The 14,173-nt window shown below is 38.2% G+C and overlaps 1 protein-coding gene across 1 annotated transcript in view; it reads right to left on the reverse strand.

The window, feature by feature from the left end:
- Positions 1-14,173, reverse strand: part of SLC6A2 (solute carrier family 6 member 2) — a 49,433-nt gene that overhangs the window by 16,191 nt on the left and 19,069 nt on the right. The window contains exons 5-9 of the mRNA XM_026068843.1: positions 10,023-10,126; positions 7,768-7,892; positions 6,837-6,949; positions 3,526-3,654; positions 653-752 (exon numbers count right to left, since the gene is read on the reverse strand). Of these exons, the coding sequence (XP_025924628.1) occupies positions 653-752; positions 3,526-3,654; positions 6,837-6,949; positions 7,768-7,892; positions 10,023-10,126 (571 nt within the window). The remainder of the gene's footprint in view (positions 1-652; positions 753-3,525; positions 3,655-6,836; positions 6,950-7,767; positions 7,893-10,022; positions 10,127-14,173) is intronic.

Genomic DNA, 14,173 nt, shown 5'->3' on the forward strand with positions numbered 1-14,173 from the left:
AACTGAGTATTCCTAGAGCCTGTCATACTGAGGATAAAACCTTTTACTTGACTCCTTTTTTGTGGCATATGTTAATTCTATTTCTAGGATTTCTAGGGTGTTGCTGGATATTCCAKATCATGCAGTGAAATAAGATAGATTCTGCTGGAGTGTTTTATAATATTGTCTCAAACTAAAGGGACTAATATAGAAATTATTACAAGTTTGTAAAGACAAACTGTTGTCTTTCTATTGCATGTAGGCTTGGGATTGGCCCTGGGGAAATCATGGAAAGGAGGAACAGGAGAATCTGTATTTAGGCTAACCCACTTGCTTTGAAACCACGAGGGGTATAAACCTGCCACTGCAAGTCGTCAGCTATGTTAGCAGCTGCAGAGTACTGGCAAGATGGATAGCATTTTCTTCCCTTTGCAGTCATCTTCACAAGGCGGTTTTCTTTGGCTTTGTGCCGAGTTTCAGAATTTGGCCCACTGAACATCTGCATTCCTGTCACTATTTGTAAGTTAGATGAAAATCGCTGTATGAAACCTGGCTTGTCATGCTTTCCTGTGTACAAGGCTACATTGTTTTCTCTTAAAACAACATGCAAGCCTATCATGAGCACAGCTGGAATTTTAGAAAAGGTTTTGCAGGTGCAAAATGAAATGCTTACCATAAAACCAGGAAACTCCAATTGCCTCCATTAAAACAGCAAACAATATAGAAGTCCCAGCTGCAAATGTGTCCAGAAGTGTGAGCACATAAATTCCACCCTAGCATTGGGGAGTTAAAACATGCATTAAAACAAAGTCACAAATGAAATCACTTTAGTAGTTTAGTTTCTAGTTAGCAGAAATCTGCTTTGCTTGAAATATCGTAAGTATTCTAATATGGAGCAGATGCCGCAGACGTAGGTTCTTRTTTGCATACCAAATAGTGGAATCATATTTGCAGCTCTTTTATATAGGCTTTCTTTCACCTACATCTTCGCTGAACTGGGAAACGCGGTGTAGCTTGATTAATGAGCCTTTTGGCACTTGGGGTGTTTTCACTGGAAGTTGGATGCCCTGCCTGTTTGGCGGCATGCTCAGCAGCTTGGGATGCTGGGCCTGTCTACAGCAGTTAATGAAGATCTTAAATTAYGGACAGGATTGGAGTGCTACAAGAGTTTCCACGAGCCATTATCACTCAATTTCTTCTGAAGGCCAGTTATTCTGTAGTCCCTTGAATGTGCAGTCCTAGACTGGCTCTGTTCACCTGCATGCCCACATCTCCCTCTTTCCCTGTTGCCRCAGAGGGAGCGGTTGCACGTGAAGTCTTTGTCCCCAGGCAGCCTGGGAACAGGGCAGCTTTGCCCTGTGTTGTTAACCACCTCGGTGGCCGCAGCATTAGCCACCCTTTGCTCGGCGGAGACAGCAACCCACATCATCTTCCTTGACAAAAGCATGTCTCTGCAGTTTGTGACTGAGAACTGTAATTGCGTTTACTAAAGTCTTGCTTAATTGCTTTCTAGACAGAATTTAACTACATTTTACCTCATTATTACAATATGGTAGGGATTTGTGTAAATTACTGCTTGTTTTATTGAGTGTGGGCTTAAGAGGAATGGAAGAGTGTGGTGTGTTTACTTGTTTCAAAATGAAGCTGAACAAAGTGTTTTAAGATGCATGTAAATAACTACAATGCTTGCAGTTGAGGTAGATTTTGATAAAATTCTTTTTACAACCAAATTTAATCTGAATATGCCTGTTCAGAAGAGGAGGGAAAGGAATTATTTTCTGTTTCTAATTTTTCTATTTTGTATATCTTTTATCAATGGTATAAATAGCACTTATGCTATTTAGCTTTCTAGGTGACTTTCATCTGTGCAATCAATCAATATTTTCTTTTTTTGCTGATTAAAAACATGATCTTTTGGAAATAGATGTGCATATTTGCAAGAACAGAGAACAGTATTTAACCCTTGTCTTGATTTTTAGTTGTGGAGACTCATCTGAAAACTGAATGAACTTTGTTGTTGTGTTAGAAAGAAAATGTGGRTTTGTTGAATGGCATTTCAGTTTGACCTGCTTATTTTTGTTCTACACCTGCTCTAAATGAATGCCTCTGCTGTCAAAGCCTAGCAAAGTGAATAACAAATACAATTATGTAAAAAACATGTTTTGGAAATACAGCCTCAAGATTTCAGCGGGCAAAATCAAACAGATTATTTTAATATGATGGTATCACAAGGGTTTTTCTTTGTGTTTTATGTACGTGTTAGAAATGTTCTTCAGTTAGGTGAAGCAATACATTTGAACAAGTCTGGGCAGTTCAGTGCATTGCGGCTGGCTAGCTGAACTCCATCCTGCGTAGGTGCCATTATCGGAAAGAGCTCAATTGCTATCTTTAAYTGCTTTAGCTCCCTTCAAGGCAGTGGAATTGCACCTATTGGCACCTGTTTAGGATCTCAGGCTCTTACCTGTTCAGGAGCACCTGTTTAGGCTCTTGCCCACTGAGTTTCTCTCATACTTTAGAATTTTTTTACCCCAATTGAACATTTGAAGAAGGAAGGAGCATGTCCAGTTCTTTAGATAACAATAGGGACAGCATGGTATTAAAAGGACAGATATTTAAAATATGATATATGTTTTTCATTTCTCAAATGCTTTCCAGTGTGAGGAAACTATAGTAAAGTTATTGAGGTATTCTTTTAGTATAAAAAGAGCTTTGTCAACCTGTAAACTTATGCCATTTCARTAATTTCAATAATAGATCTGGAAACCATTCTGGGGGAAGAAGAGAGGTTTGAGCACATCTACTTTCATTGTGGCAACCTCAAATTTAGCATATTTTCTGACACTTTTGACGTCTTTGCCTACAGGGCTTTTTGCCTTTTTGTCAAAAATAGGAAGACGCTCTCACTGCAGGACATCTGACCTAGAACATTGTGATCCTCATTCTTCAATTAACTGTCAAAAGCCTGATGAGGCAAATGATTCAGGATGAAGAAAACCTCAGGAGATGGTTGTGATAAATGCAGTACACTAGATTTTCAGGATAGGTTATCAATGTGCTTTTTATGGTGTTAGTAGTAGGAGATCAGCTCTAGGTACATTAAGGAACATATGGGAGGGAGAGGAGATTGTTATTCTAAACTCCGCTTTCACAAGAAGTAAATGCTTCTGTTAGTAAATTTTGTTTGCTTCAAGAAGAGACTAGGCAGGTGACAAAGGACATGATCACTTGAAATCCATAGTTCCTCACACAGGAATAAATGCTCAACACAGTTCCATTGAACATGATAAAATAACACCAGGATTGCACAAACTTCTTTGGAATGGATGCTTGTGGGTTCAGTTAATAGCTAATAATCTTGTGCAAAAAAGACCAGAGAAGCATTATGGTAGGTAAGACTCAAAATTAAGAGACTGGCCATGAAGTTGGTTAAGAATTAAATTTATCAATAGCAAAAAGTAGGGCTGCCTGGGACACATGTATTTCTATCTGATGGGGTTAACTGCATTTTTAAGGTAGCTTGCTGATGGAAACTTTTGTTGTACTTACATTGGTGATACAAAAAAGGGCAAGTAGGAAAGTGCCAAAAGAAACACTGAAGGTGAAGAGCTTTCTGTGCTGCTTGAGAATTTGGAAATCATCTGCCAAGCCAGTGATGACAGCTTCCATTCCACCCATCTGAGGAAAGGAAGGCAGGAGCTCTGGTTAAACAGGATTGACACACAGTCGAAATACAGATCAAAGAATGTAAATCAGATTGTAATTCATTCCTAAACTCTGTATGGTTTCTGACCTTGCAGCCTTACGACACTGGCATGCTGAAGTACAACTTATTTTTCATGGGTAGAGAGCTGAGGATGCGGTCAGAACTGGACAGAGTGCCGTGGTTGGTGGCTTGGTTGCCATACTCTGTACTGACCCTTTGCTGCCTCCCTGGGCTAGTACATAGAGAATACCTGGGGAAAAACTGGTAGCTTAACTGATCTAACTCCTTCAGAGATTTTTGAGAGAGAGAGAGAACGAGAACCTGGGGAAAATCTATTGAGCAAAGATTCATTTTAGCCATTGATTATCCAAATCCAGTCTGACACAGACCAGGAGATGTCACTAGGTAGTAAGCATGATTTCATTTTTCTGTTTACTCCATGAAGGAATTTTACTTTGCTTTCTAGAAGTAAATGCTGAACATTAGCTTTTCTATTTTCTTTTTTAAAAAAATACATTAAATGTACTTTCCAAGTTTTCATTGAAATTGCTATTATATAGGTTGTTTTGAATTTTATTTTCTTTATATTAGTGAAAGCATTCTGCCCCTCCTCCACCAAGAAGTTCTGTGAAAATGAATACAAGCCTCCTCATAATGATGAACAAACTTATTTAATATTTTAGAATCCTTCAGGAAGACTGGATTCCCTCCTCTTTCTCTTGCTGAAAGAGCATGACAAAACCTGGAGTGCTTGGTGCAGTACAGTAGTTGGTTAGCAGACACTGGCATATTCTGGCCTTTTCCTGTAAGAATTTGGAGAAAGCGACGCCTCTCCTTGGAATCCGTAGCTGCGAATTGTCTTTACAGAAGGAGTGATTCCAATCCAGAGCCAAATGGCTGGGGGTGGTGGAGCAGGGTGTGGTTTTTGTGGGTGGGTTGGTTGGTTGTTTTTGAAGGAAACTAACATTCACAAGTGAAAGGGCCCGAAACCTAGTCTTGGCTTTTATTCACTGATGTTGTGGGGGTGGCATCTGTGAATACAGTTAAAGGTAGATTAATATTTGACGTTCTCAGAGATGGTTACCACACTGGCACTTTAACAGACTTGGAGAAATTGGAAATGGAAAGAGACCCTTTGGGTTCTCTTGGCTAAGGGCCACTTCTTACTGTATGGCTGTGCTTATTCCAGGTGTTTGTTTTCCCTGGCAAGCCAAGCCAGATACCTACCACAAACACTGTGTTTGCAAACACCACTTGTTCTGTTTCCTGTCCTTTTCATTGCTGTTTGCCAACACTGGCGTGATCAGATTTTGCTTTCCTTAAGCATTTTGCAAATTCCATTTTTGTACAGACATCTGTATTTCTGGGCCAGTGCAGGTTTATATGCATGAGTAAAAGTATTCATGTATTATTCTTCATCTTTAGTTTGGGCTAGCAAGAAGGGGAAAAATTTCGTCATTTTATCAGCTCATAGTATTTTAGTTAGCTCTGCAAGATTTTTTTTTTTCTTCCTTAGCAAGAGTTCTACAGTCTAAAACCCTATGTCTTCATTCACTCAAATGTATTACAGCCTTAAATTTACTGCACTAGCAAAGTTAAATGGGATGTAAAAACTTGTCTGTATTTTAATTCTGCCCCGTTTCTGCTAGTCACTTACATTTAGCATACTGGAAGTATGCTAAATCTTTCTTTTCCAGCCTTCATAGTTGCTTATAGTTGAAAAATGGCCAAAGTAGAAACCCAGATATGATCTTGCCTCAATCTTTTGAATAAGGATCTTAGTGTAAAGATTAAGCCAAACTTTAATGAGTCTGAGCTAGAATCCAAAAATCCAAACACTTGAGAAACATTTAGACCTGGATCGGAACTTTGCAGCTCACATCTCACTCCAAAAGATCTCATTCAGCTATTTGCCAGTGATGATCAAAGCTTCCTTCTGCAACCTTTTTTTACCTTTTTTTTTCAGTTTTGCTCTTTTCCCTGCCAGTTCTTTCTTTCCCATCCTTGTTCTAGAAAATGAACAARGTTTTCTGAGGTTGCAAGCAATAGAAAAAGTATTTTTTTTTCAGCAACAGATTCCTAGATCAGCTGTATATATTCTGAACTACACAAGAGGCTTTTATGTTTTAGAATAGTGAAGTGCCACCCTATTAAACATGATGAATATTTGTTCATGGCAATGTTCTTTGAAGACCCCATTTGTTTTTCCCCCAAATAAAACAACTTTTAAGCTAAATATTACAGGATGTCTGGATGCGTCTTTGGCAAGAACAAAGCAGTACAAAGACTGTTAGGGTACTTAGCATATTTTCTGTATGGCTAAAGTTTCTGTGATCCTGAATACCATGGTACAGTCATCACTGTAGAAAGAGGAAATGCTCTTTAGTGCTGAGTGACAGCCAGAAAACCAAACCTAATGCTGAATTTAACTGGAAAATGAAGTAAATCTTCTTGCTGCTAGTTCTTTAATGTTATTCCCTTGCTGTGCAAACATAGATGTTTTAGTCTTCAGTTCAGCCTTTGTTTTATGTAGATTAGACATTTTTGAGTAAAATAAGTGAAATGAAACCAGTGTAGAAAAAATCTGGTGTGATTATTAATAGTGATTACATTTACAGTAAATTCACTATCATGGATAGTCTAAAGAAAAAAGATGAGGCTATCATTAGCTATTGTCTGCATTTTCAATAGATTTTCAGCACGTGTGAAAATCTCTTCTAGAAACCAATCCATGTGTTACTGTGCCACCTTATACAAGTGGGGTTCAAAATCTTGCTGCAAGTTTGTGGTAGTAATAGCAGTTCATAGCAGTGCTCTTGGATCGTACCATTTAAATAGTAGTAATTGTTGATGAACAGGCCCTACCTAAGGTCATTAAAAAAAAAAAGAAGAAAAGAAACAGTGAGTATTGTCTGCTGGCTTGTAAATTATCTGATCTCTTCCTAAACCTCTTAAATAACATGAGTCTTTAAATATGCTGCCAAGAGTAATGTCATTGGTATGTTGGCTGTGACTGGGAAAACAGTTTCAAGGAGTATACAGAAAATTTATTTGAAATGTAGCAACCCCCCTATTTAAGACTGATACCTCTTCAGTTATTATAGAAGATAACAGTAAAAAAACCCCCAGCATAGCTAGAAGGAAGAATACTCACAGAACTGTCAATGCCAAGAGTAAGGAGCATGATGAAGAATACCACAGCCCAAAACGTAGATCCTGAAAGAGTTGAAATTGCCTCTGGATAAAGGATGAAAACTAAACCAGCTCCTGAAATAGGAAAAGAAAAAAACCCCCAAACTTCTAAGTGATATTTAGTTTACTAAACTTCTCAAAGCGTTTCTTAACTTCTCAAAAGTGTTCATTTTAACAAGATAAATTATGATGAAGTTGACTGTTATGTTAGTATACATCCTAGTCTGTGAGTAGTTTGTCATACTTGGAACAAAAAATTGTGTTATACTGAAAAAAGATCTGAAATATTTTAATAATGTACTTTGCAAGACAATTTTGAGTATATGAATCTATCCAATCTTTCTTACACTTCTCATGTTTTTTATGCGATTCATACCCTCAAAGCCTTGAGACAGGAGCTCACTAAACCTTACTAGCTATTTTTCAGCTGTGTGGTGAAAAAGGAACGCTGTGGACAGGCAGTCCACTGTTTGGAAGGAGAATTTTTGGATATGATGAAAGAGAGATGGGAACAGAAATGGTGGGTGGCCTGTTACCAGGGAAAAGACTGCAGCTAAGCTCACCCAGAACCATTTAAAAGCAGTAACCTACAGCACTGCACAGCAGCGTTTTCCCCAGATACTGTGCAGCAGTGAAGGCCTGTTTGCTGCACAGGCTGGTCTTGTGAAGGACAAGATGTCAGGGGATCCTCAGTTCAGTAGAGCTGAGATGAATCAATACCACTTACAATTTGCATTTCAGCAAGGTAATTAAATGCAGGTTTTTAGTGCCCAAGTAATCTTTCAGGTGACTTCCATGAGATCTTTCACCTCCTTGTTTGAAACAAATGTAAACATATTTGCAATAAATGGTGGAAGAAAAGTGGTAAAACTAGTGTAAAATTCACTTCCTACCTTCAGTGGCTACATCCTCAATTTTAACTTTGTGCTCGTGAGCCATGTAGCCCAATATGGAGAAAATTGCAAATCCTGAGATGAAGCTTGTGACACAGTTAATGGTACTAGTCAGCAAAGCGTCCCTAAATATGATGGAGAAAAGAAGATGCCAGTGAAAAAAAAACTTTAAGAACTAGATGAGAATTATGTTATAGTGATAGGAAGATTCTGGTGAAAGTGATAATCAAGCAATTATCCTGATGATCAAAAGCTTGTATCAGCATACTGTGCTATGATGAGTGGACCAACTGTCTCTAATTTAGATGACACCGCACGGGTTAGATGGACTAATATGTAGTCTTTGCCTGGATATGACCTTTAGAACAGAGGACATGCCTCTGTGAACATCAGTGATGCCAAACAGAGCTGTAATAAAAATAAAAAATTAAAAAAAAAGTAAATATTATTTCCTATCATCAGTTACCCTTCCTGTCAACATAGGTGCCATATACCAAGCTTTATCCTCTTCTGGATATTACTATATTTTAATAGCATTGAAGAATTTAGTATGTCCTGCACTTCTCATTAAAATGTTCCCCCATGGGAAGGCTGCAGGATCAAGAGGGATCAAATTGGACCCATAAACTCAAATTCTTTTCAGTTATTAAAGAAGATTGCTAGATATTTGTCACTGATAAGGTGATGACAGTATTTCTTGTTTCCCGCAACTCAAAAAGGCCTCATGCAAGTGAGTAACGTTTCTTTTCAATTAGTCACTGAGTGGATCAAGCGATCAACTCTTTATAAACTGAGCTGAGATAGTTTTACATGCAAAATACCGGGGGCTCACTCGTAGGTGCACTCGTAGGTGCAGATTTTCATATTTTCTGGCTCTGATTTTCAGTCTTGTTACTCTAGCTTGCATTACTGACGTTATTTCTCTCACAGAAGGTGTGTTGAGGTATAGATGGGAGAGTATAGTGGTGAGCTGTGGCCTTTACTTGGAAACACAGTACTTTTCCAATTTATTCTGTTACAAGAAAGCGTTTTGAACATAATTAAGATAATATCAGCATGTTCTACAGTTATTTTACCAAAAGAAGGGTATTTACAGGTGTTTTAAGTGTTTTGCATTATTGAATTAAAGTGTGCTTTTATTGTTAGAATAGAAACACTATTTTATGAAACCGTGCATTACTCATACAGGGAAGGCAAGGCCGATAAAGCAACACTGGGCAAATATAATAAGCTAAGAACAAAATAATATGATTTCATGTATTGCCTGTGGTGTTTTCTTTGYTTCACACCTATGTCTTTTAATTTAGGAGCAAAATTAGTCAAATAGCAGCTTCCCACATAATTTTGTTCTGTATGAGAGTAATGCAGAATTATTTGCGGGAGACAATAAATGTCATATTGGAAGACTGATATGACTAGCTTCTATCCAAAGGGTTATCCTTAGTAAATCACCTAGTCTGACTGATCAGCTGGTAACCTACAGTCATTCTGGGTTGAGTACAAAGCTTACTGAAGTCAGCGGAARTATTCCATGATTTTGGCTTTGGATCCAGTCAAAGCAATTCAAGTCCATTTCTTCTCCTCCACCTTTCCACTTTAACATTTTTTGTCATTGCTTAGTTCACAATGTGTCTATAATACGTGTACTTTCTGAATTTATATTTCATGGGAAATTTTTAAAGAATACTTGCTTTCATTCCAAAATGGAATGATAACAAAACTTTTAAATGTTAGAAGTTCTCTGAAGGTGCAGAGCACCAAAGTAGCTCTGGCTGAATTTCCATGGCAGTGATTCAGCAAAACACTTATAAATTGAATTGATTTAAACTGCCTTCTTAAATTAGATCCCAACATAAAATATCAGAAACATAACCCCAAAGCATGAAAACACTTCTGGAAACTGGAATCGTGGTTTTTAGTTTCTGGACCAGTAAGATTCCATCCCACGTTCACTGTTGCTTTTAGTGGTACTTTTGAAAGATAAACACAAGTACAGTTTACACAGCTGCCTAAAGTCTAAACTTAATCCCATTCTGTTTTGTAGTACAGCAGAAATCTTGGCAGGCTCCTGTTGCTAAGATTTCAGTAAGGAAGACAGAGATTCAAGTTTTGGGTTGGTCGCGATGTCCACACAAGATTGACCATCATTAATAAATGACTGAAGATAAAAAGATATCTAAATACTTATTCTAGCTGTAGTTATAGAGTAAAATAATATTGTTCTGAGGCAGTAATGAAAGAATAGGCTATCATACCTGTAACAGTTGTTGTCAAACTTATTGTAACTGGCAAACGCAATTAAAACTCCAAACCCAGCTCCTAAGGAGTAAAATATTTGAGTGGCTGCATCAATCCATACCTGCATAATGAGACCAACATTATTAGAGTGTTAGTTCAGTCCAAAAGATACATCAGGGAAATGCAAGAACTGTACAAGACAACTGGCTTTGGAGGTCTTGTGAAAATAAATGATCAGCGCTCATGAGATTGTAGTGCTTTGCAGCCCCCAAGAACTGTCACATGGAGTACAGTCATGCTCTGAAGCTGCTTACCATGAAGTGGTAAGTGCCAGAGCAGTGGGCAAGCTCCCAGTGCATGCATGCTGCTCCCCCTGTGGGGTATGCCTGTGGAGCTTTGATTGAGTACTGAAATGATGACATGATCTTTCTTCTGGGTGACACAAATATACTTCCACTAGTGCTTGTTCCAAGTTAGTTTCAAATGTACAACCAGGGATCTAAAAATAGTTAACAGGTCAGGAGTTGCAGAACACTCTTTCCCAAAAGAGAGCTTTCTTCATGGGTCTGTTATTACACTTTATATGATGCTTTCTTGTTTCAGAAGCTGAAGTATGACTGACCTGCTGTGAAGAGAACCATCCAAGATATCTGCCACCATCTTTCCCATTTGACTGGAAGAGTTGTCCCTGTGATAGTCATTAAATTTGAGTTTTGATGTAGCGGAGTCATTTTAAGAATTGTCCACTGGGGAAGATGTGTTTTTAATGCTATGTAAGAATAATATTTTCTGAACTGAATCTCCAGCACAACATCCACTCAAGATGTGCAGACAGCAATCAGGAACAATGTCATGGTGCTGGCCTCCTGAATTACAAGCCTGAAAATAGTCTTCTCTGGCTAATGAGGGTTTCATTTAGTCATTACACAGAGATATTTAAATAAACAAAACATCTTCCAGCTAAATTTCAGAAGGGTAATGAAATAAATGGCGTGAATAATCCTTAGCACTTCCCAAAATGAGATCTTCAAGGTTTGGCTAAATCTGCCAAGTGCTCAAGACATCTCTCTAAAATCAGCCCCAATGTATTTATTCAGCAGTGGTTTACTAACAGTTCTAAGGAGCTTGAGTTCCACCTGCCCTGGTGGTTTTATGCTAAGCTTTCATGTTTGGCCCAATCTAAAGAAAGAGGTTTATCCTGTCCTAACATGATATATGAAAGCACTTAGGCTAATTATCTTTTTTTTTGACAGAGATGCTCTCAGTTACTGCTTGCTGAGGACTGTGAATCATTCATTGAATCCTGTTGGATTTGGAGGGAAATGTAATTTTATGGGCTATTGAGAGCTGTTATTTGAAAGATGATATAATGAAAAACAGTCTATGATGTGCTTACTTTATTGCAAACCAGAATGGTTACGTAGATGTGATTTTTCTCAAATTGCGGTTCAGGGCTTAGTTGTCATGAATTTCTCACTAAACAGCAAAAAAATCCTTAAAATGAATTTCTTGCTCATTCCTTTTATATCCAGTTGCATCTTTATGTTCTATCTGCACACAAAGGTGGAGATCAGACAGGGTCATTCTCTCCAAAGAGTGTTTAATGTATATTATGGAAGTGTAGAGGAATGCATAAGCCCCTATAATTTTGCTTGTGTTTTTTAAACTTCCCATAACTGGTGGTGTTGACAGTCAAGTGCATGAAATCTTTAAAGATAAATATTGTGTAAACTATAACTAGATCTGCATACTGTTACCATAAAGTACTTGATATTTTTAGTGATTCTCTAGGTCTTTTGTGTCTTGGTGGTTGAGTTGTACTCATACTTCTGCTCTTTTACCGTTCAAGCGCTGTTAAATATCTGCGTAAGTCCTGTTGTTTCAAATAAGAGGTTAGCACCTGCTGTCTAGGAAGGGAGCTATGCACATATGTAAGTGTTTATTGAGTAAGAGTTTTGGCCCATAATTTCTGTTTCCTGATGAGCTGCTGAGAAGACCAAGGTGAAAGAACAAGGAGCAGAAACCAGAAATTCCCTTAGAACTAAGATTAAATGCAAAACATTCCTTTTGTTTTAACAAAACAGGATGCTAAACAGATGGTGGGGCTGRTTCTTCTGCCGTTTACACTCACACTGCTCTGTTGGCTTCAACTGAATGTCTTCTGATTCAAGTATAGTCTAATACATTTTATGGTAGGATATTAGTTTTTATGTGCATTAAAAATGAAGAAAAATCTCACAGGAGGCTATAGTCAGTCTTTCCAGCTTCCTTCCTGTTTGCTTAAACTATTATAATTTTTGTGCATATTCTTTCTCATGTATGTGGATTTAAAGAATTACTGCGCTGTGTGGAGAGGAAACGTGCACCCCAGACATTAATGTAATTTTCAGGAAACTTGTTACTGTGTACAAAAGAGCAAGTGCCTCCTTCCTGAGGTGTCCGATTTAACTGTGTTTAACACTGTTCCTTTTGCAGAACAGGAGCAGAGCTGCTGTTTTACATGGGTGCTCAACTTTCTTGTGCAGTGGAGCCAAGAGTATTACAGCTTTGTAGCTCCTGGACTTTCAGCAAGGAGCGGAGCTAGGCATTGGTCTAGTTAAGAGCTCCTCAGATGAATTTCTTTCTCTCTTTTATMGAACTGACCCTTTGTGGGTTCAGATAGCACTGACAATTGTGATGTGTCAGGGCGTGCTCAGTTCTGTGCAGGATGTAGCCCTAGGAGATGAGGGGGACATCCATTTTGTGATCACGATGCTCTAATGTCTTTTGTAAGAGCGCTGGCAGAGCATACTCGAGCTCATCACCGTTTAAATTTGATTTATAACATTTTTGTGTTGGATAACAATTCATTTGGGAAAAAAATCATAAGTCAGATTCAGGGACACGGTGGCAGGAACTGAAGCAGGAGTCTGTTCTTTCGGGGCCTGGGGACAGAAACTAAGCATGCAAATCCATTGCACCAGCAGGTGGCCCAATTTCCAAATGGGAGAAGGCTAATGTGAGCAGCAGTTTGGGAAGCTTCTCTTTAAAACTGGTCTTAGTCTTTTGTTTTTCTACAGCAACTTTTTTTAAAGTCATCTAAAAAATTTAGTCTTAGAAACAAATAACTTTAGGGTCAGCCAACTAGCAGCTGCACAAATGTTAAGCCAAGAAGGAGCAGTGCTCAGAAGTATCTTTCCGAAAGCAGAAGGCAGTTATGAGTTTGGAGGCCTAGACTTTGAGCTGATGTGAGCTGGCACAGTTCCATAGACATCTATTTGAACTTGTAAAGTTTTTGTTCCAAATACCACTTAAAATACTAAGAAAAAAATTAAGTATCATCTTTGTTCATCCTTGCATCTTTTTATTTATTTATGCGTATGCATAAATGTGAACCACTGAGGTGGCCAGTGCTTTGGTGACACGGGTTGATCAAACTGCGTTATCTGAACTGGGTTTGAGTACTCCAAACTGAAGTGAGCTGGAGTTTGGGTTCTGGTGATAACTCTTGTTGAAGGAATCCAAATATGGGTTATGCCAAGCTCCTAAAATTACCATTAAAAAAACTGAGGAAGGATTGTTTGGCTAGCAGTATATGAAATAGCTCTGGATGCTAACACTCAAGAGATCTTTGTCTGCCTTTTTAATTACTTGGGCAAAATCAGTGGAGTAAAACCAAGATGCAGTGCAGAGGAAGTGCATGGTGCAACTGTGTGCAGACTACCCAGGCATCTCTCTGCAAGCTGTGAATTTCCAAGGCAGTTCATTTCCTTCTGATACAGCTATGTCCTTTTCTATTTCATACCCAGCTGAATAGCAGGGTGGCCGATCCAGAGATGTCTGTTTTATAAATGGTTCATGCTATTTTTAGAATAGCACAGTGGTAAGATCTATCTGTAGCCATCAGATCTCTGCTGTTTATAGAGCTGAGATGCTGGTGATTTTATGAGTTAGACTTTGTTGCAGGTCTTGCTTTACAATGGATGAAATAACTTAGTCCTGAAGTACTCCACAGATTGAGTTGATTTGGTTATATTTCRTTAGAATGTCTTACAATATCATTAAATGATACAGTGAAATATACATTACTTTCAATAGTAAGATAAGAACATCTTACAATTGAAAGTCTCATTCATTTAAAGGACAATGGCCTGGAGGGTTAATCCTGACTTAATATGTTTACTAATGT

This window comes from Apteryx rowi, unplaced genomic scaffold (genome assembly GCF_003343035.1).
Source record: "Apteryx rowi isolate R43461 unplaced genomic scaffold, aptRow1 scaffold_28, whole genome shotgun sequence".
Taxonomy (NCBI): Eukaryota; Metazoa; Chordata; class Aves; order Apterygiformes; family Apterygidae; genus Apteryx; species Apteryx rowi.